The 21,216-nt window shown below is 40.7% G+C and overlaps 1 protein-coding gene across 1 annotated transcript in view; it reads left to right on the forward strand.

Annotated features, from left to right (window-relative positions):
- TAFA4 (TAFA chemokine like family member 4) overlaps positions 1-21,216 on the forward strand; it is a 148,821-nt gene that overhangs the window by 119,363 nt on the left and 8,242 nt on the right. The window contains exon 3 of the mRNA XM_012554476.1: positions 7,996-8,151. Within this exon, the coding sequence (XP_012409930.1) occupies positions 7,996-8,151 (156 nt within the window). The remainder of the gene's footprint in view (positions 1-7,995; positions 8,152-21,216) is intronic.

Genomic DNA, 21,216 nt, shown 5'->3' on the forward strand with positions numbered 1-21,216 from the left:
TAAATATCTACAGAAGTATTCAAGAGCTTCACCAATTTTCCCAAGGGCCTCTCTTTAGCCCTTTGCCTGTTCAATTAATTGTCTACTCTTCAGTTGTTGACTCAACTCTGCCAAATTCTCAGTCAGTGCCTTTGAGTGGTATTCAAGCAGCTTTCCAACATCACTCTCATTGACTTAATGAAATTCTGCCATCTTCTGCATTAACTGCATTGTAGGATGTTCTGGACAATAACTGAAAGACTGATCGACAGACTTGACAGAACAGCTCCTAATATTGAGTGGGGAGTGGTTTTGTGTGTGACTAGGCATTTTTTTTTTATTGTGATGAGATTTTGTGAAATCTCACATAGTAAGAACCTTACACACACACACACACACACACACACACACACACGCGTATAGCTCATCCTGCACAAGGGTAACATGCAGAAAATTGGGAAGAGGGAGAACTATGAATGAATTGTCTGTGCTCCTAGCAAAAGCCTGCATTTCCACTTGTGCTCAGATTCCCATTTTCTCCTATTTACTCAAAGACATGTCTCTAGCAATTGCTTCCTCGCTACAATTTTTTTCTGTCAGCATACAAAGATGTTATAATTGTTCACATCTTAAAAATAGATTGCTAACAACTATATATTCTTTTGGTTACATTCTCATTTCGTTCTTTCTCTTTACAACAAAATTTTTCAAAAAGTTGCTTTAATTATCTCTAATTTCCCCTTTCCACACTCTCTCATACCCATTCCAGTCAAGATTAATCTCCATTCGTCTACAGATACTTTTTTTGTTAAGGCCGTAAACAGCCTTCTTGTTGCAATATCTGATGGCGCTCCTCTTACTTGACTTTGTAGCAGCATTTAAACATGATTACTCCCTTCTACTTGATAGATTTGTTCACTTGAAACACCACAAACTCCCTCTTGCTTTTTTTAAGCCTCTGGCCACTCCTTCTCATCTCTCCAACCTCTTAACATTGAAGTGATCCTTTTTCTTTTTTTTTAAAATCCTCTAGCTATAATTATTCCCTTGGCATAGTGGTTCAGAGCTTGGCTGCTAACCAAAAGGTTGGCTGTTCGAATCCACCAGCCGCTCCTTAGAAACCCCATGAGGGCAGTTCTACTCTGTCCTTATAGGGTCACTATGAGTCAAAATCGACTTGACAGCAATGGGTATAATTATTCCCTCGGGGATTTTATCCAGTCCCATGCCACATATACCAACGATGAGCAATGTCCATCTTCAAACCAGACCTTTCTCCTGAACACCTGATGCATAAATCGCTTAGATATCTAATTGGCATCTAAAATTTAATAACCAAACTACTAGCTATCCCTGATTTCTTTAAGGGGGACTCCATTCTTCTCGTTGTTCAAAAGAAAAATCTTTGATTCCTCCCTTCTCACATCTCACATTCACTCTGTCAACCAATCTTATCATCTCTCCCTAATCAGTATATCTAACCTCTTCTCACCCCCTCCACTGCCACCACCCTTGTCCAGGTCACCATCATCTCGCCCTGGGTTATTGTGACAGACTTGGTGTCCTGTTTCTATTCTTGTCCCTCTTTATTCTATTCTGATCACAATAGATCCTTTTAAAGTTTATGTCAGTTCAGGTCATTCTAAGATCAGAATTCCCATGGCTTCTCAGCCCACTTTGAATAAAAGCCCAAGTCCTCACAGTGACCTCTGAAGCCCTATGTAATCTGCGCATTCGCCCTCCCTTCTCTCTCTGGTATTATCTCCTGCTCCTCTTCCTTCTCTCACACAGCTCCAGTCACACTCACCTCCTTCCCTCAGATGTCTGTGTGACTTGTTTCCTCACCCACCTCGATTTTTAACTCAAGTCCTATGTTCTTAGAACCGCCATATTTGAAATTGCATCTTCTCTGCTTTTTTTCTTTCTTTTATCCTTAAAACAAAAGGTCTACAAGGAAAATGACTTCTTTTTGGCCTGTTTTGTTCAGTGCCTGGCACAAGGTAAATGCTCGATACATATTTATTGAATAAATATGTGAACAAATAAGTAAGTTATTTATTCAGCACCCAGCTGTGTTTCAGGTAGCTCACTGTGTTCATTGGGCACTTGAATATAAACCTCATAACCGTCATGTGAAGTAGCTAATAAAATACTGATATCTGAGAACAGCGAGATTGAGAAGCTTAACTGAATTGCCCAAGTCTGGAAGCCGGCATTCCAGCTCAACTCTTTTGACAGCAAGTCCACTGCTTTTTCTATACTACGAGCAGGTAAGGTCAAGTCTACTTCCATCTGAGGAGAAATTTCCATTTGGTATCTCTACTTGCTGAGACTGGAGAAAGTGTCTCTTCTTTACTGCTCCATCCTCAGCACCCAGCAGAGGGACTGCCACATGTAAGGGGCTTAGTAAATATTTGTCTCCACAACGAAATCACCAAGTTTGTCTAGCTGATGATCTCACGGTTGGTTCCAAGTCTTAACTTCTATCCTGTGACATCTCCGTTTTTGACTAAAAGTCAAATTTGGGGTTGGTTTAGGGAAAGAAAGTTGAGAATTATAAGGGAACCACCGCTAGGAATACTGGGCATGTTTGCCAAAGGCAGTGAATAGCTACAGCCTCTTTCTCTGCCTTCATTTCGTAAAATCTTGTATCTGGCCTTCTCTTTCCTCTGTTCTGCTCCCACAGAGAGAGAGAGAGACAGAGAATGCCATAGAGAAAACCATGCTTGAATCAAATAAATGCCTTCTAAGAAGATCACTGGAGTGTGAGGCATTCCTTTGAGGGTGTATTTTCTAGTGCTGGGCAGGAGGAGGAAAGGGAGAAAGGATTTGAACAAAAGGAAAAGGATCCAAGGGAAATAATAGCATGAAGAAAGTCACTCTAATCAGATGCCTTCTCTCTATCAGCTTTCAAGAACTTCAATTGCAGATGGGGTTTTATATGTTATCCCTTTTACAATGGAGAGACTCTGCCTCCAGTGGGACAAATGGGTCTTTTTCCTGTTATTTGCAAATTTTCTCAAAAGTATATTTAATAAGGAAAGAATGAAACGCCTGTAAGCAGTTCACTCTGTAGATACAGTTAAACTAGCCTCTAAAGCAGTCACTTTTGTAGTAAGGATTACCATAATGCTTAATAGTGTCTACATTATCTTTTCTGGTGGGTGAAAACTAGGCACCCTACATCTTAACAGTTGTGTCAATATTTTTGTTGTACTTGGTGGCGGTGGTTTTAGTGACTTAGGGAGACCCCACGTGTTACAGAGTAGAACTGCCCCATAGGGTTTTTTGGCTGTAAGCTTTATGGAAGCAGATCACCAGGCCTGTTTCTTCCGTGGTGCTTCTGAATGGGTTTGAACCGCCAATCTTTTGGTTACCAGCTGAGTGCAAACTGTTTGCGCCACCCAGGGACCTTCTATGCCAATATTTTTAAGTCTTCTTTTTTAAAAAACAAAATATCCAACTGGATTACAATTTCAGAAACGTGGGAAGGAATCAAGTAACAGTTTTAGGTTTCCCCAGCTATAAAATACGGGTATAACGTACTATGTACCAGGCACTGCTCTTTAAAGTGTTGGTTAAATAAATAGAAATAAATACCCGCCCACCTACCCATCCAGACACAACCGGAATGGAAATGGCCCAGCCACTGACAAGAATTAATAGCACAAAGAGGGTAGTGGTTTATTTTCTCTTTGGCCAGTTACCCACCAGAGAGCAGCCGTGCTTCTAGATACCTCAGTCTCATCTACTCCACTTCATACCATGGAACTCTACACTCTAAAGTCGTTTGCCATGAGAAAGTTCAGCTACAGCCTCTCACTCACTGCACGGGCCTCACGTTATGTACATATATTTCCCTTCATTTTTCAAGATGGAACGTAACCAAAATGATCCCTCTCTGTTTAAGAGGGAAAATTTGTCTTTGTTTTAAGTGAGGTCACTTGAAGTGGCCACTCTCTGGTACCAGCCATAATGAATAGGGAATTGTACCATAAAAGCTACTAGCTTCTTGTTTGTAATCAGCTTTTATTTTTCCCCATCCAACAACATCATACATCAGACGTTGTTGTATGTTGTTACAACATGAGCTTCTCAGGCAGGTATAGTCAGTAACTATTTCTGGTACCTATCCTCTGTGCAAGGAGCTGTAGATGACAAAGAAATGAGGCATACCCTTATTCAAAGATCCAGTGTCACCAGCATACACATTTCCTGAAAGACTGTCTCTGTGGGAGTCCTACAAACCCTGTCATCAAATAGAAAAGATGTTTGCAGTGGGAAACTGAGCTATGTCCTGTGGCTTACTGTGGTGGAGACACCATTTTGGCTGGTAAGTCTTTGGCTAGTAAAGAGGGGAACTTTCCCTGTATCCTGTGAGAGCATCGACACTGTCTGTCTGGGTTTGAATCCCGCCTTTTCCGTTTCCAGCTGTGTAGCCTTGGGCAGGTTAGATAATCTCTGTACATGTTGTCAAATGTAAAATAAGAGTAAAAGTAGTACTTACCTGTCACATTTTTATAAGATTACACAGGTTAATATTTACAAGGAATCAGAACAGCACCTGCAACCTACCACAAAATCCACTGTGGAATCGTGAGAGATACGGCTCTTTTATCGGCAGTTCAAATCCACCAGCCGCTCCTTGGAAATCCTATGGGGCAGTTCTACTCTGTCATATAAGGTCACTATGAGTCGGAATTGACTCAACAGCAACAGGTTTGCTTTGGTTTTTGGTTTAGTAAAGAAAAGCAGTGCTGCTTGTAATTGTAAATGCTATCAACTGGGACAAGTCCTGATATGTTAAAAGGTGAAAAAAATGTGTATCTTAAAATCAGTGAAGTACAATAGTGTGGACCCAGGTCCTCAGTTGGAATAGTAAGAAAAATAAAATAAATAAAGCCGCCTGTATTTGTGGATGATGTGTATTCATTTTCTAGCACCGCCATAACAAACTGCTACGAACTTGATGGCTTAAAACAACAGAAATTTATTCTCTCAAAGTTCTGGAGGCCGGAAGTCTGGTATCAAGGTATTGGTGGAATGCTGGTTCCTTCTAGAGGCTTTAAAGGAGATTCCATCCGATGCCTCTCTCCTAGCTTCTGGTGGCAAAAGCTTTCCTTGGCTTGTAGGTGCATCACTCCCATCTGTCTCGGTCTCCACAGAGCCTTCTTTCCTCTGCGTCTCTCTCTCTCTCTCCTGGGTTTGTGCGTGTCTCCTCTTCTCGTAAGGACACCAGTCATTGGCTATAAGACCCGCCGTAATTCCAGGATGATTTCTTCTCAAGATCCTAAGCTAATGGCATCTGCAAAGACCCTGTATCCAAACGAAGTCACATTGTGAGGTTCCGAGTGGACAGGAATTTTGGGGAGGCATTATTCAACCCACCACACATGAGTATCTAATTAGCAACACAGTTGTAAGCAAACTATGAAATTACTGAATGTCCAGATCATTTCTTGAGTATTCCAAGAGGTTACTAAAGCATAGTTCTCTCATTTTTTTAAAAATCAGGTTTAGCGCTAACTGCATTAGGTACTCTCCAGGGTCATTTAATAATCTAATTAAGGCATGATGGCCAACAGGGAGGGCGGTCACTGATTGAGGACTGTGTATGAGTTCATCTTGGCCCTCCACACAGCTAGTCATTAGCTGTTGGGACGTGTTTGAACTGAAGGTGCTTATTTTCGGTTAGAAACCAGAGGAAGGATCTCCATTAACCCTTCCCAAGCCTCACTTTTCTGCTGACTCTGTGCTAAAGTCTCATGCTACTTTACTGACATTGTAATTACTCCTTTTTTTCATTGTATACAACTTCCTATGGGAAATCAGCACTCTAGTTGTGAACATTTAATTAGGTTTTATAGTTTTAATCACTTCTTTCGTACTCATGCTTTCTTCGGTAGTAGATTGAAAACGTTCTCACTGATAGTTTCTCTGGGCACAGGTTCTGCCTTTATGTAGTTTACAAATAAAGCTTTGCCTTAGTATATGTTCTCTCCAGTAACTGAATTTTGCTTCCTCCAGCATTTAGGGTAGTATGACAGGGAAGGAAGGGCAAGAAAAAATTCAGAATAATATAGAGGTTATTTTGAGGAAGGCCTAGCTGCATGGATTAAAAAGTCTGAATTATGGAATATTTTTAAGCTGGTTTTGTTACTTTGAAGCACATGTGGTAACAGCAACCAGGCAAAGACTTAACCAATGGAAATCCTTGGGGAAACCTGTTTTAACAAGTAGATGAGATTGCTTATAATTCACATAACAATTTATATGTAAATGGTGTATCTGAAAAATGACAAGGGTGCTTGAGGGTATTCAAAAACATTGTCTTTTATTAATAATGTCTAAACATTGCCTCTGCAATCTTGTTTACATTATTTCTATCAATCAGAGCCACGGTAATCTCTCTGGTACAGCCAGAGTTGGTGTATTATAATTGCATAACAAATTATCCCAAAACTTAGATACTTAAAGCAATAAACATATATTCTCTCATGAAGTTCTGAGGGCCAGGAATCGGGGAGTGGCTTAGCTGGGTAGTTCTGTTTCAGGGTCTCTCATGAGATTGCAGTTAAGCTGTTGGCCGGGGCTATAGTCTCTGAAGTTTCAACTGGAGCTGGAGGATCTGTTTCCATACTCAGCTTATGTGATAGTTGGCAGGAGACCTTAGTTCCTTACCATGTGGGTCTCTCCATAGGGCTCCTCCTCTTGACATGGTTTTCCCCAGAGTGAGTGACGACAGAGTGACAGAAAGTGAACAGGCATCACTGTTGTCTTTTACGATGTAATCTTGGAAGTGACATACCATCCCTTCTGCCGCCATATTGCTATTGTCACACAGACTAACCCTGGTTCCCTGTGGGAGGGGACTGCATAAGGAGTCTGCTTGCAAGCTCACTCATGTGACTGTTGGAAGAAACTTCCCTTCCTCACCACAGGGACCCTTCCACGGGGCTACTCATGCATAGTTTCCCCAGAGTCAGTGATTTGAGAGGGAGGGAGAGCAGCACCCAAGATGGAGGCCACCTAATCTCAGAAGTGACACACCCTCACTTCTGCTGTATGCTGTTGGTCATACAGCCTAACCCTGGTACAGTGTGGGAAGGGACTGCACAAAGTTGAATACTAGGGACTGTCTGTCTTAAAGGCTGGCTGCTACAGTTGTCATGTGTCTTAGTTATCAAGTGCCACCATAACAAATACACCACAAAGTGGATGGTTTTAAAGACCAGAAATTTATTGTCTCACAGTTTTGGAGGCTAGATTTCTAAATCAGGGCATCAGCTTGAGGAGAGAGTCCTTCCTTGTCTGTAGCCCTGGACTTGTAGCTAGATTGTCACATGATTTCTTCTGTGTGTATTTCTGTGTCTGTTCTGTTCTTTTATAAGACACCACTCAAAAGGGATTAGGTTTAGAACCCATCACACCCTGGTGTGACATCTCATTAACAGAACAAAAGAAAAACCCCGTGTCCAAACAGGGTCACATTCACAGGTACAGACACAGGTACAGACAAGGCTTAGGACTTCAACATATGTGTAACAACATGTGACCAGTCAGATATGCTCCCTTTCTAGAACTGACATTTGAGTAGAATGACAGACTCCAAAGGTGGGATTACTCACTTAAGTAAAAGTCCCACCATAGGAATCATTCCACCTATTGCTAAACTAAGCTCATTCTTGCTTCTGCAAATTCCTAATCATCTTCCAAGAAATTGTCACTAAGTTAGTGCAGGTCAGTACCACGTGATGTGACATGATCATGGATGTGACACCAGGAGACGAAGTTCATGGAGCCAATGTTTTGCCCCCCACAGGTTTAACAGGAGTTTTTTGCACCATTTTGAATGTGACCTTTATATTCATTTAAAAATGTATCAAAAAAGTTACAAAGATGCACAAGCATAGCTCAGGAGGTTGGAAAATGTAGTGATAGTGTTGTTTATGATCTTGGTGGTTTCATATCCTCCTAACGGCATTGGGTCTGTTTTTCCCTCTCATTACCTTCTAGGCCACCACCAAATCAGGCAAGGGACCTGTGAGGTGGTGGCCGTGCACAGGTGCTGCAATAAAAACCGCATCGAAGAGCGGTCCCAAACGGTCAAGTGTTCCTGCTTCCCGGGACAGGTTGCTGGCACAACTCGGGCACAGCCTTCATGTGTTGAAGGTAAGACCTTTCTGGCCACTTTCTTCAGCGTTCAAAAGGACCTAAGGCTACCAGGAACCTCCCTATTTTATTGTCTTTGCAATCCAAAGACCCCCTAGGTTAACTTCCAGGTCAGTGGCAGTCCAAAAGTGAATATAAATCCAACTGCAAAAATTACTTAATAAGGTAAGTCTTTAATGAGAGGTGCCAGTGGGCAGATACAGTACAAGACAGTCAGAAGATGTGCTTAAATTCTTCGTCCACCTGTCTCTTCAAATTCACCCACCAAAGGAGAGGCTTCCCCAGGTGCTCTCTTCTCCCCTCTCTCAAACCTTGTACTCAACTTCAAAAAACAAAAAAAAGACAGCAGTCCAGCTTTCTCATTTCTTGATGGTATAAAATTAACATTTTTGTTAACATAAATAACATACAAATACGTAGATTCATATCTTTTTTTTAGTTTATTGTTTTAACAAATACTTATAAAGCATCCTCTGTAGAACAACTTTCCAGAGAATGGTTTGGGATTATATATCATTCACTGGCAGTAGTCTCCAAATCCCTTAGCAGAGCACTGGGCCAGTGGTTTAAAAAAATGAATGAAGGTTGGTGGTTGTAGGTGAAGGCATGGGATTGATTCCTTTTGATGCCCCTGGCTTCTTCTAGCAGACACCTTGTTAGAAATAAGTATCAGTCCCCAGAGGGACAGATGCATAGGGTTAGCCCTGTAGCAGATTCTCTACTTTGGCAAAACCTTCCTGAAAATGAACATTACCATGTATCTAATGCATGTAAAGGTCAGCACTTAAAATACAAACATTCTGAACTCCAGATCTTATGCACAGTCAATAATACTGGCTAACTCTCTCACATCCCACCTCCGTTCCCAGACACACACACATACACACACACAAACACACGGCTGTGTGATCAACAGTGGTATGTATCAGCAAGATCTCAGCTGTCTTTAAAAGCAGGAAAACCAAAGTGGAAATTTTCAGGTCCATGATTGTTTATCAGAAACCATAGGGCCAAATGTGTAGCCAAGTTCCGATGTTGTTTAAATTTTAGAAGGGTAATATAGTGCATTACATGGTTTGTTATGTACGAAACCTAATGTGTTCCCTGGCAGCATCCATAATCACAGATATTAATATTTCTGCAGGGAAATATATGAATATTCATGTAGAATGAGATAAGGCAAAATGAAGAACCTCATGTTAATTCAAGTTGGGGTTGCTGCCATCAACCTTTCCATTTTTAAGAGCTTTTTGGATTTGGGGATTGTAGATAAAATTATGGACCTATAAAAGGAGATGAAGATCTTTAGCACTAAAAAAAAAGGCATCTAAGAGAAATTTGCTGAGTTCCTATACCTTACCCCGATAAGACCGTTTAGTATACTTATCTTCTCCATCAGCTGAAAGAAGTTCAAATCATGCACATTCTATCCCTGCCAGCTCTCAAATCAGTCCCCTTTTCTCTATCCCAGTTGCTACTCCCATAGTCTAGGGGTCAACATCACATCTTGCCAATTTATAACACCTATTCTTCCAGTCTCCACCCTGGAACCAGAATAAGTTTTCTGTAAAAACAGAACCGATCATGGCACTCCTTTGTGTAAAAACACACCTCTGTGTCTTCCTTTAAGATAAAATCCTAAATTCTGTACCATGGCGACAAGCCTCTGCATGATCCAGCTCTGTCTCATTTCTCCCCTTTCCCACTCCTCTATCCAGCCGAACGGGAGTTCTTTCCATTTCTCTTTCATATCTGGGCTTTACATTTCTGTATCTTTGCTTGAATCATTGCTTGTCTCCCCTCAACACACATTTTGTCCACTAACTTCCTACTATCCTTTCAAATCTGTATGTGTTTGTATCTCCCCAAACTTCCGCTTGATGACATTTATCCCATTTTGTTGTATAAACTTGTTGAATGTGTTCCTTTCTGGGTAGACTATCCGCATGTTGAGGGCAGGGACTAGGTCTCTCCTATTCACATCTCCCTCCCAATTGTCTGTCCTGTAAAAACAAAACAAAACAATACCATTTGCCTTTGAGTCAATTCCAACTCATGGCGACCCTGTGTGTGTCAGAGTAGGACGGTGCTCTGTAGGGTTTTTAATGACTAATTTGTTAGAATTCGACCACCATAGCTGAGGCTAAATACTTGATTGGGGAACAAAGGCACGTGAACAAATTTCAGCACAGTGGAGAGTTGAGTCATCACTAATCAGAGTTTGGTCTCGAAAGGTAACAAGTGTTTGCGTCTGTAGGTTTGAAATTTCTTCTAAAGGAATTTACGAATCATGATGTACTATTTTTACACTCTTTATATCCGAGGACTCTAGACTTGACCAAGTCTTACATATAAATAATGTTTTTTAATACTCAAAGCTCTTTTATTGGTATCTGGAAGGTACTGATGGGGTAGTGATTGCTGTTAGCATCATCTTTGTACAGAAAATATTAATATCTTATGCTAAACTGGCATGTTGTAAATTTTATAAATAGCAAAATACCTTTTGGCCACCACCCTAGGGGTAACTACATTTGTCTGTTTAGTATACAGATTTTTCTACATATTTCTATATTTAGAGATACGTCTGCAGAAAAATATGTGATAGATTTCATATATGAATGTGTGTTTTGCATAAATGGTAATACATCGGACATTTCTTAGTCCAGCTTGCTTTATTCCTGTCAGTATTTGGTTGTGGAGATCTTTGTGTGCTAGTACCTATAGATGTAACTTGGTGTTTTTAACTGTTCCATAGCATTCTATTGTATTTATAGATCATAATTTATTTAGCTAATCTTCTAGTGACAGACATTTAGCTTGTGTCTACGGCAAAGAAAACAGACTCACCAGCTTCCCTAACGTCATAGGATCAGTAAGTGATGGATTAATAATTCGGCATCTGAACTGAGTCTGTGCAGCACTATCTGATAGAACTTTCTGTGATGATGGATGTAGTCTCCATGCGCTGCACTGCTTAGTATGGTAGCTGGCTTTGTTTGCTAGTGCTGCTGTAACAGAAATACCACAAGTGGGTGGTTTTAAAGAACAGAAATTTATTTTCTCATAGTTCAGGAGGCTAGAGGTCCAAATTCAAGGGAGTCATTCTAGGGGGGAAATATCCTTGTCTCAGCTTCTCTAGAGTTCTTCTAGGTGTCCTTGGAGAGCTCCATGTGGCATCTGTCTTTCCCCATTCCTGCTTATTATTTTCTGATGTGCCTAACCTGCTCCTTTTATATCTCAAAAGTGGTTAGGTTTAAGACACACCCTATACTGACATGACCTCATTAACATAACAAGGAAAACCCTATTCCCAAATGGGATTCCATCCACAGATACGATGTTGTTGTTAGGTGCCCATTGAGTTGGTTCTGACTCTTAGCTACCCTACCTACAACAGAACAAACACTGCCCAGTCGTGCATCTTGTTACAGCCACTGTGTCAATCCATCTTATTGAGGGTCTTCCTCTTTTTTGCTCACCCTCTACTTAACCACTACGCCACCAAGGTTTCTGGTAAAGAGCTATGGCTGCTAACCAAAAGGTCAGCAGTTTGAATCCACCAGGCGCTACTTGGAAACCGTATGGGGCAGTTCTACTATGTCCTATAGGATCGCTATGAGTCAGAATCGCCTCGATGACAACAGGTCTGGTCTACTTTACCAAGTGGGATGTCCTTCTTCAAGGGCTGGTCCCCCCGATAACATGTCCAAAGTATGTGAGACGAAGTCTCACCATCCCCGTTTCTAAGGAGCATTCTGGCTGTACTTCTGCCAAGAAAGATTTGTTAGTTCTTCTGGCAGTCCATGGTATATTCAATATTCTTCACCAACACCGTAATTCAAAGGCATCAATTCTTCTTCAGTCTTCTTTAATCGTTATCCAGCTTTCACATGCATATGAGGTGATTGAAAATATCATGGCTTGGGTCAGGTGCACCTCAGTCCTCCAAACGACATCTTTGCTTTTCAACACACTGAAGAGGTCTTTTGCAGCAGATTTTCCCACTGCAGTACGCCGTTTGATTTCTTGACTGCTGTTTCCATGGGCATTGATTGTGAATCCAAGTAAAATGAAATCCTTGACAACTTCAGTCTTTTCTCCATTTATCATGATATTGCTTATTGGTCCAGGTGTGAGGATTTTTGTTTTCTTTAGGTTGAGGTGTAATCCATACTGAAGGCTGTAGTCTTTGATCTTCATCAGTAAGTGCTTCAAATCTTCTTCACTTTCAGCAAGGTTGTGTCATCTGTGTGTCGCAGGTTGTTAACAAGTCTTCCTCCAGTCCTGATGCCCTGTTCTTCTTCATATAGTACAGCTTCTCAGATTATTTGCTCAGCATACAGACTGAATAAATATGGTGAAAGGATCCAACCCTGATGCACACCTTTCCTGGTTTTAAACCAAGCAGTAGCCCCTTGTTCTGTTCAAACAACTATCTCTTGATCTATGTATAGGAGTAGAATTAAGTGTTCTGTAATTCCTATGCTTTGCAGTTGTTATCCATAATTTGTTCTGATCCACACTTTGCATAGTCAGTAAACACACAGGTAAACATCCTTCTGATATTCTCTGCTTTCTGCCGAGATCCATCTGCCATCAACAATGATATCCCTCATTCCACGTCCTCTTCTGAGTCCGGCTTGAACATCTGGCAGTTCCCTTTCAATGTACTGCTGCAACTCCTTTTAAATGATCTTCAGCAAAATTTTACTTGCGTTTGATATTATTCGATAATCTCCGCATTCTGTTGGATCACCTTTCTTTGGAATGGGCACAAATATTGATCTCTTCCAGTCGGTTGGCTAGGAAGCTATCTTCCAAATTCCTTGACATCGACCATTGAGCACCTCCAGCGCTACATCCGTTTGTTGAAACATCTCAATTGATATTCCATCAATTCCTGGACTCTTTACTTTTCACCATTCCCTTCAGTGCAGCTTGGACATGTTCCTTCAGTACCATGGGTTCTTGATCATATGCTACCTCCTGAAATGGCTGAACGTCAACCATTTCTTTTCAGTACAGTGACTCTGTGTCTTCCCTCCATCTTCTTTTGATGCTTCTTGGGTCATTCAATATTTTGCCCATAGAATTCTTCAGAATTGCAACGTGACGTTTGAATTTTTTTCTTCAGTTCTTCAGCTTGAGAAATGCCAAGTGTGTTAGGTCTTTGCACATTTCATTATAATAGTTACTTTGTCTTCTTGAGCCGCGGATTTCAATCTTCTGTTCAGCTCTTTTAGTGCATTATTTCTTCCATTTGCTTTGGCTACTCTATGTTCAAGAGCAATTTTCAGAGTCTCTTCTGACATTCATTTTGGTCTTTCTGTCCTGTCTTTTAAATGACCTTTTTCTTTCTTTATGTATGATGTCCTTCTTGATGTCATCTCACAGCTTGTCTGGTCTTTGGTCATTAGTGTTGAGTGCATCAAATCTGTTCTTGAGATGGGCTCTGAATTCAGGTGGGATATACTCAAGGTTGTACTTTGGCTCTCGTGGATTCGTTTTAATTTTCTTCCGATACAGGGATAAAGATTTACAACACACATTTTTGGAGGACGCAATTCAATCCATAACAGTAGCCAATAGCCAGGTGTAGCTATTTTGTCGAGCCCCTAAATGTGTCTAATGAGACAGAGGAAGTGAGTTTTTAAAAATTTATTTTAAAATTTAAATGGGCACATTTGGCTAGAAGCTTCTATATTGGACAGTACAGGATAAGTTTTATATAAATATGTGATTTTTGTGTACCAGTTGTGATCAGAGAATACTAAACCCCTATAAATGAGATTGTGATTATGGCTTCATCTTTTTGTCCTCAGTGCTTAGCATTGCCTGGCAAACAGTCTGTGCTCAATAAGTGTCTGTTGAATCAAAGTCACTGAGGAGGTGTAGGAAGCTGTAGTTTAGGCTTTAGATAGGATGGGAGTCTGTTTTCATATCCTCCTGATCTTCTGTTCCTCATTCGAATATGTTTCCATTAGAGATTTTTAGCTTTACCTGCTTTATCTTTATCCTGTAATAATTATGCATATCATGCCGTTAATTGGAATGTGGAAGATCTAGTCTCTCCTGATATGTTCTTCTCATCTTATTTGTCAATAAGAAAAGACAGAATCTAAAATACAAAATTCACTTGAAATTTACATTTAAATTAAAACAAAGGCAAAAGATGTCGGAGCGGAGCACTAATTAATGTTGACATAGAAATTGGAATATCCTTACGCATTTTTGTTAATCCACACCACAGATATTTATCTAGCGTTTTTATTGCTTTTCCATAAAATCATGGCTTTTATTAGTCAAACAGAGAGGAAAAATTAGCTGGTTTTTTTTTCTCCCCCAACAAAACTTTTGTTGTAATTAACTCATGAAAACTCCCTGAATTATTGAAATGTATCTTTGGTATACTTTTGGGGCTTGGGGGAAGGGATAGGGAATTGTTTCACCGAGCCTATTGTTGTTTGAAGGAGCCCTAGTGGCACAACGGTTAAAGCAATCGACTGCTAAACGAAAGGTCAGCGGTTCACAGCCACCCGTGGCTCCGCAGGAGAAAGATGTGGCGGTCTGCTTCCATAGAGATTTACAGCCTTGGAAACCCTGTGAGGTCGCTGTGAGTCACAGTCGACTTGACAGCAGTGGGTTTGGTTTTTTGTTTGTTTGATATGGTTGATTGGGTCTTAAAACAGATAGCTGTTAGGTGTTCTTTTGTTTTTAATTTCCTGGTGGTGTATACGGGGCTATTTTTGTGGTGGGAACTCTGTTCTACACATTTATCAAAATACAGCTCAACAGAGAGAATGGGGAATGGTTTTTTGATAGAATGAGACAAATATGTAGTACAGTGAAGCTTAATGTATTTTGTCAAAGTGAATGCTTTCTGAACCTTGGGTTTAAAAAAAATTAATAAGACAAAAGCTTAGGAATAGGCTGCAGTTCGTTTTTACAGCTTTTTTTTTTTTTGACCATGTCTGAATTTCTTCAGCTTTTCTGAGATGTCAGAATTCGCTTAGTTAAGGATGAGAGTTACTGTTTATACTGCCTGCAACTTTCATGTCTGTATGGACTGGGTGATGAGAGCCAGGGTCTTTCTTTAAATATCCATGCCACTTAAAAGAAGTTTTCTGAGCAGTTTTTCTCCGTGGCAGTCAGGTGAGTGACAGCAAGGATTACTGGGAGATGGAAGGACAAATGTGTGGGTTTGTTCATCAAGTTTTAATTTAGCACTTTTGTGTCTGGTGTGGAAGAAAAAATTGCATCAGACAGTGTTAAACCAGGCAAGGATGACTTTTACTCAAGAAATATTATATAGTAAGAAGTAGGGGAGACTAACTGGGGAGGATCCCTGGTGGCACAGCAGTTAAGCTCTTGGCAGCTAACCAAAAGGTCGGTATTTCGAACCCACCCAGCGGCTCAGCAGGAGAAAGTTCCTGGTGATCTGCTTCTGTAAGATTATAGCCAAAAGAAAAGCCTGTGGGGCAGTTCTCCTGTGTCACATTAGGTCGCTATGAGTTGGAATCGCCTCGACGGCACAGAACAAGGGAAAAGGGAGAGACAACCATCGCAGCAGAAGGGAATGGGACCAGAATTAAGTCTGAAGTTCCTACTCAAAATGAGAGGCTATGGTAGTTCATCACACCGGAACAAAGTTTTGGTTTGTGAAAATAATCCTAATCCATGGTGAACCACTATGCCACCTCTATTCCATGTCTTCTTCCTGCTTTCTCCCAGGGCAGTTCACACACACACATGCCATGGAAATCTATGCTGATAAAGTGACCTGTGGAATTCAGGGATCCCAAAAATCCTAGGATGCTTTAGATAAACTTTGTTCATAGCAGTGCATATCCTTTCGTATTAGCGTAGTCTGTTTCACCCACTTAGAATACAAATTCCCAGAAGGCAGGAATTAAGTTCTAAAATTTAACTTAATCCAAGGCCTCTAACATTAAAGGCTCTGTTGACCTCTCCATCCTCTCTTGTCTTCCACGATTTCCAAGCTAGACCCAACTACTTCCAGTTCCCAGGTTTGCCCTCCCTCAATCCCTCTACCCTCACCTTCTCTGCCCTGGTGAACTCAGGCCCTTGGCTTCTCATGGGCACCACCCTTGACCCCCCTTCTCTGTTCTCCTGTGGAGGCCGTCATTTATCAGAGTTTAATTGTCTTCCTCAACCAGTAAATGTGGACTCCTTGAAGACAAGAAATTAGTCTAATTATCATCCTATCCCTCCCTCGCTAGGACATGCCAGCGACAAAGTTGAATTTTGCTGGAGCCCTTTGTTAAAGAAAATCCCTCATTCTTTTGTGTGCCTTTAGAATAGACATTTCCTTTCTTTATCTCCCCAGTCTTCCCTGAGCAACCAACCCTGGTCTTCCTCTCTCTCGCCTTGGGCCTCTCAGGATCCATGTGGACTTATCCCACTGGTCAGTCCCCCTGACTTTCTGTTATTAAAAAATTTTCAAACTTCCTTTCAGGGGAGTAGGAACTTAAGGCTCTCATTCTGAGCTGAGTAAGTTCCCATTACCACAGGCTAATGTCTCTCAACCAAGGACAATTTGGAGGACATTTGGCCATGTCTGGAGATATTTTTGGTTGTCACACTGAGGGAGGATACTACTGGTACCTGGTAGGTCAAGGCCAGGGATGTTGGTAAACAGCCTACAATGCTCAGGACACTTCCCCACAAAGAAGAATTAGGTTGTGTTTATGACAAAGAAAACATTCTCACTGACTAAATTACTTCCCTATTATTATAGGATCAGTGGTTATTATTAGGTACTGTCAAGTCAATTTTCAACTCATAGCAACCTCACGTGACAGAGCAGAACTGCCTCATAGGGTTTTCTAGGCTGTACTCTTTATCGGAAGAGATCACCAGGTCTTGCTCCCTTGAAGCTGCTGGGTGAGTTTGAACCACCAACCTTTCAGTTAGTAGTCAAGGACTTAACCGTTGCACCACCAGGGCTGTTTAGGATCTGAGATAGAGACTAATTATTTGGCATTTGAGCAAGTCCCCAATGTCAGTAACGTCAAAGTTGAGAAACCCTTCCATAGATGCCCTCACTGTATGTGGATGTGCTTGTGCGAGACTGCGCTGAGCTGCGAAGACAAACCTAGACCACAGAGGACCGTCCACCCATGCTTACCCACTGCCTTGCTCAGTACTCTGTGTAATTTGAGGAATGTATGAACAAGTAAAAGATTCCTTTAAAAAAATCCTTAGCGCTCTAAACTACTGTACTGCTCTTCTGTGTGTTACCTGGGTCAGGTTGGTAGGTTACCTGGGTCAGGTTGGTAGACTTCTTTTCTTGAAATAACAAGAAATATAAATTGGTAGGGCTTTCTACCTAGCTATCTGAAAGTTAATAAGTATCTTAATTGTTAACGAACACGGTAAACATCTTAAAATAACAGTTAGAGCAAAATAAGACAAAACACATTAAAATATCAGAGCATATTCTTGTGACCATTTCCATTTCCCAGAAGATAAATATTCTCGGGAAGGATTTCCTCAATCTTCCTGTCCATACTTTCAACCTAAAAATACACTTTTTAGAAAAATCTTAACTGTGTAAATACAACTAAATAATAAACTCAGTCAACATATGGGAGGTCAACTCTTGAGAAGTGAGTGAGCCAGTTCTTTGTTAGTCTAATTTGAAGGTGGGTTTATCTAAATAGCTATACAAATACGTACCATGTTTTATTTGACCTAGTGGTACTTATTTGGAACAAGAGATAAAACCCAATCAATTTTATACAATTGAGAAAAAGGAAAGTGAACCAGAAGCAGACTAGCGAATTAGTCATTTTAAAATCTCACCTAGAAAACAAAATTGTAGAATGTACTGGTTGCTTCCATAGAACCAGGGCTTCAGTGTCTTTTTTTTTTTTTTTTCTTTCTTTTTTTATTCCTTACAGGTTGGCAGCTTGAAGAAACGGATATTGTGTGTTTTCATAAGCCAGGAAGGCTTGCGGCTTTTTAAAGAATAAGAATTTTATGTTAAAAATAGAAGTGACAAGACACTTTGCCTCCTACAAACTTATTTTCCTGTGGAGACAAGTTTCTGTTAAGTGGGCAGGTTTTCTCAAGAGTTACCTTAATAGAATCCTACTTCTGGGACCTTTGTCTCAGCTCACAGTCTGGCTTAGTATGTGCCCAAAGCTTCAGTTTCCAAGCTGTTTAATCACCTTATTCACTGATAAGGTCAAACCCTACATTCTCACCTTAGCTGAGCATTCGTTAGTCAACCTTTAACTCATAAGGAAATTTGAAACTTTTTTTTGGGCTACGGTGGTGGCTCCTTTTATGCCTCTCTTTTCTGAAAGAACATTTATTAAATCTGTCACAAAGGAACTCCATCATGGATGAAGTATCTACTTACATTGTTGTTATTAGATGGCATCGAGTCGGTTGCAACTCATAAGTGACCCCATGTAAACAGAACGAAACACTGCCCAGTCCTGCGCCATCCTCACAGTCTTTGCTATGCTTGAGCCCATTGTTGCAGCCACTGTGTCAGCCTATCTCCTTGAGGCTCTTCCTCTTTTTTGCTGACCCTCTCCCTTACCAAGCATGATGTCCTTCTCCAGGGACTGGTCCCTCCTGATCACATGTCCAAAGTATGTGAGACAAAGTCTCGCCATCCTTGCTTCTGAGAAGCATCCTGGCTGTACTTCAAGACAGACTTGTTCGTTCTTCTGGCAGTCCATGGTATAGTCAATACTCCTTGCCAACACCATAATTCAAAGGCATCAATTCTTCTTTGGTCTTCCTTATTCATTGCCCAACTTTCACTTGGATATGAGGCAATTGAAAATACCGTGGCTTGGGTCAGGCGCACCTTAGTCCTCAAAGTGACATCTTGGCTTTTTAACACTTTAAAGAGGTCTTTTGCAGCAGATTTGCCCAGTGCAATGCATCGTTTAATTTGTTGACTGCAGTTTCCATGGGTGTTGCTTGTGGATACAAGTAAAATGAAATCCTTGACAATTTCAGTCTTTTCTCTGTCATGGTGTTGCTTATTGGTCCAGTTGTGAGGATTTTTGTTTTCTTTATGTTGAGGTGTAATCCATACTGAAGGCTGTAGTCTTTGAAATTCATCAGTAAGTGCTTCAAGTCCTCTTCACTTTCTGCAAGCAAGGTCGTGTCACCTGCATACGGCAGGTTGTTAATGGTCTTCCTCCAATCCTGATGCCGAATTCTTCTTTTAATAGTCCAGTTTCTTGGATTATTTACTCAGCATACAGACAAATAAGCATGGTGAAAGGATGCAACCCTGATGCACATCTTTCCTGACTTTAAACCATGCAGTATCCCCTTGTTTTGTTTGAATGACTGCCTCTCGGTCTATGTACGAGTTCCTCATGAGCACAATTAAGTGTTCTGGAATTCCCACTCTTCACAATGTTATCCATAATTTGTTATGGTCCACACAGTCAAATGGCTTTGCATAGTCAATGAAACACAAGTAAACATCTTCCTGGTATTCTCTGCTTTCAGCCAAGATCCATCTGCTATCGACAATGATATCCCTCGTTTCACGTCCTCTTCTGAATCTGGCTTGAACTTCTGGCAGTTCCCTGTCGATGTGCTGCTGCAGCCACTTTCAAAATTTTACTTTTGTGTGATATTAATGATATTATTCAATACTTTCCACATTCTCTGCTGGATCACCTTTCTTTGGAATAGGCACAAATATGGATCTCTTCTAGCCAGTTGGTGAGAAAGCTGTCTTCCAAATTTCTTGACAGTCGAGTGAGCACCTCCAGTGCTGTAAAAAAACATCGCAGTTGGTATTCTGTCAATTCCTGGAGCCTTGTTTTTAACCAATGCCTTCAGTGCAGCTTGGACTTCTTCCTTCAGTACCATTGGTTCTTGATCATATGCTATCTCCTGAAATGGTTGAAAGTCAACTAATTCTTTTTGGTTCAGTGACTCTCTGTCTTCCATCCATCTTGTTTTGATGCTTCCTGCATTGTTCAATATTTTTCCCATAGACTCCTTCAAAATTGCAGTTCGAGGCTTGAATATTTTCTTCAGTTCTTTTAGCTTGAGAAATGCCAAGCATGTCCTTCCCTTTTGGTTTTCTAACTCTAGGGCTTTGCACATTTCATTATAATATTTTACTTTGTCTTCTCAGGCTGCCCTTTGAAATCTTCTGTTTATCTCTTTTACGTCACCATTTCTGCCATTCGCTTTAGCTGCTCTATGTTCAAGAGCAAGTTTGAGTCTCTTCTGACATCCATTTTGGTCTTTTCTTTCTTGTCTTTTTAGTGACCTTTTACTTTCTTCATGTATGATATCCTTGCTGTCATTCTTCAACTCGCCTTGTCTTCAGTCATTAGTGCCCAGTGCATCAAATCCATTCTAGAGATGGTCTCTAAATTCCGATGGGATATACTGAAGCTTATATTTTGGCTCTTGTGAACTTGCATATGAGAAATTGATGGTCTGTTTCTGCAGTCAGCCCCTGGCCTTGTTCTGCCTGATGATATTGATCTTCTCCATCGTCTCTTTCTACAGATGTAGTCGATTCATTTCCTGTGTATTCTACTGGGCAAAGTCCACATGTATAGTCACCATTTATGTTGTTGAAAAAAGGTATGTGCAGTGAAGCCGTTGGTCTTGCAAAATTGTATCTTGTGATCTCCAGCATCATTTTTATCACCAAGGCCATATTTTCCAACTACCGATACTACTTCTTGGTTTCTAACTTTTGCATTCCAATCACCAGTAATTATCAATGCATCTTGACTACATGTTTGATCAATTTCAACCTCAGAAGTTGGCAAAAGTCTTCAATGTCTTCATCTTTGGCATTAGTAGTTGGTGCATAAATTTGAATAATAGTCATATTAACTGGTCGTCCTTGTAGGCGTATGGATGTTATCCTATCACTGACAGCGATGCACTTCAGGATAGATCAAGATAGACCTTGAAATGTTTTTGAAGATGACTGTGATACTATTCCTCTTCAATTTGTCACTCCCCGCATTGTAGACCATGTGATTATCTGATTCAAAATGGCCAATACCAGTCCATTTCAGCTCACGAATG

The sequence above is a fragment of the Trichechus manatus genome, unplaced genomic scaffold, assembly GCF_000243295.1.
Source record: "Trichechus manatus latirostris isolate Lorelei unplaced genomic scaffold, TriManLat1.0 scaffold00020, whole genome shotgun sequence".
Taxonomy (NCBI): domain Eukaryota; kingdom Metazoa; phylum Chordata; class Mammalia; order Sirenia; family Trichechidae; genus Trichechus; species Trichechus manatus.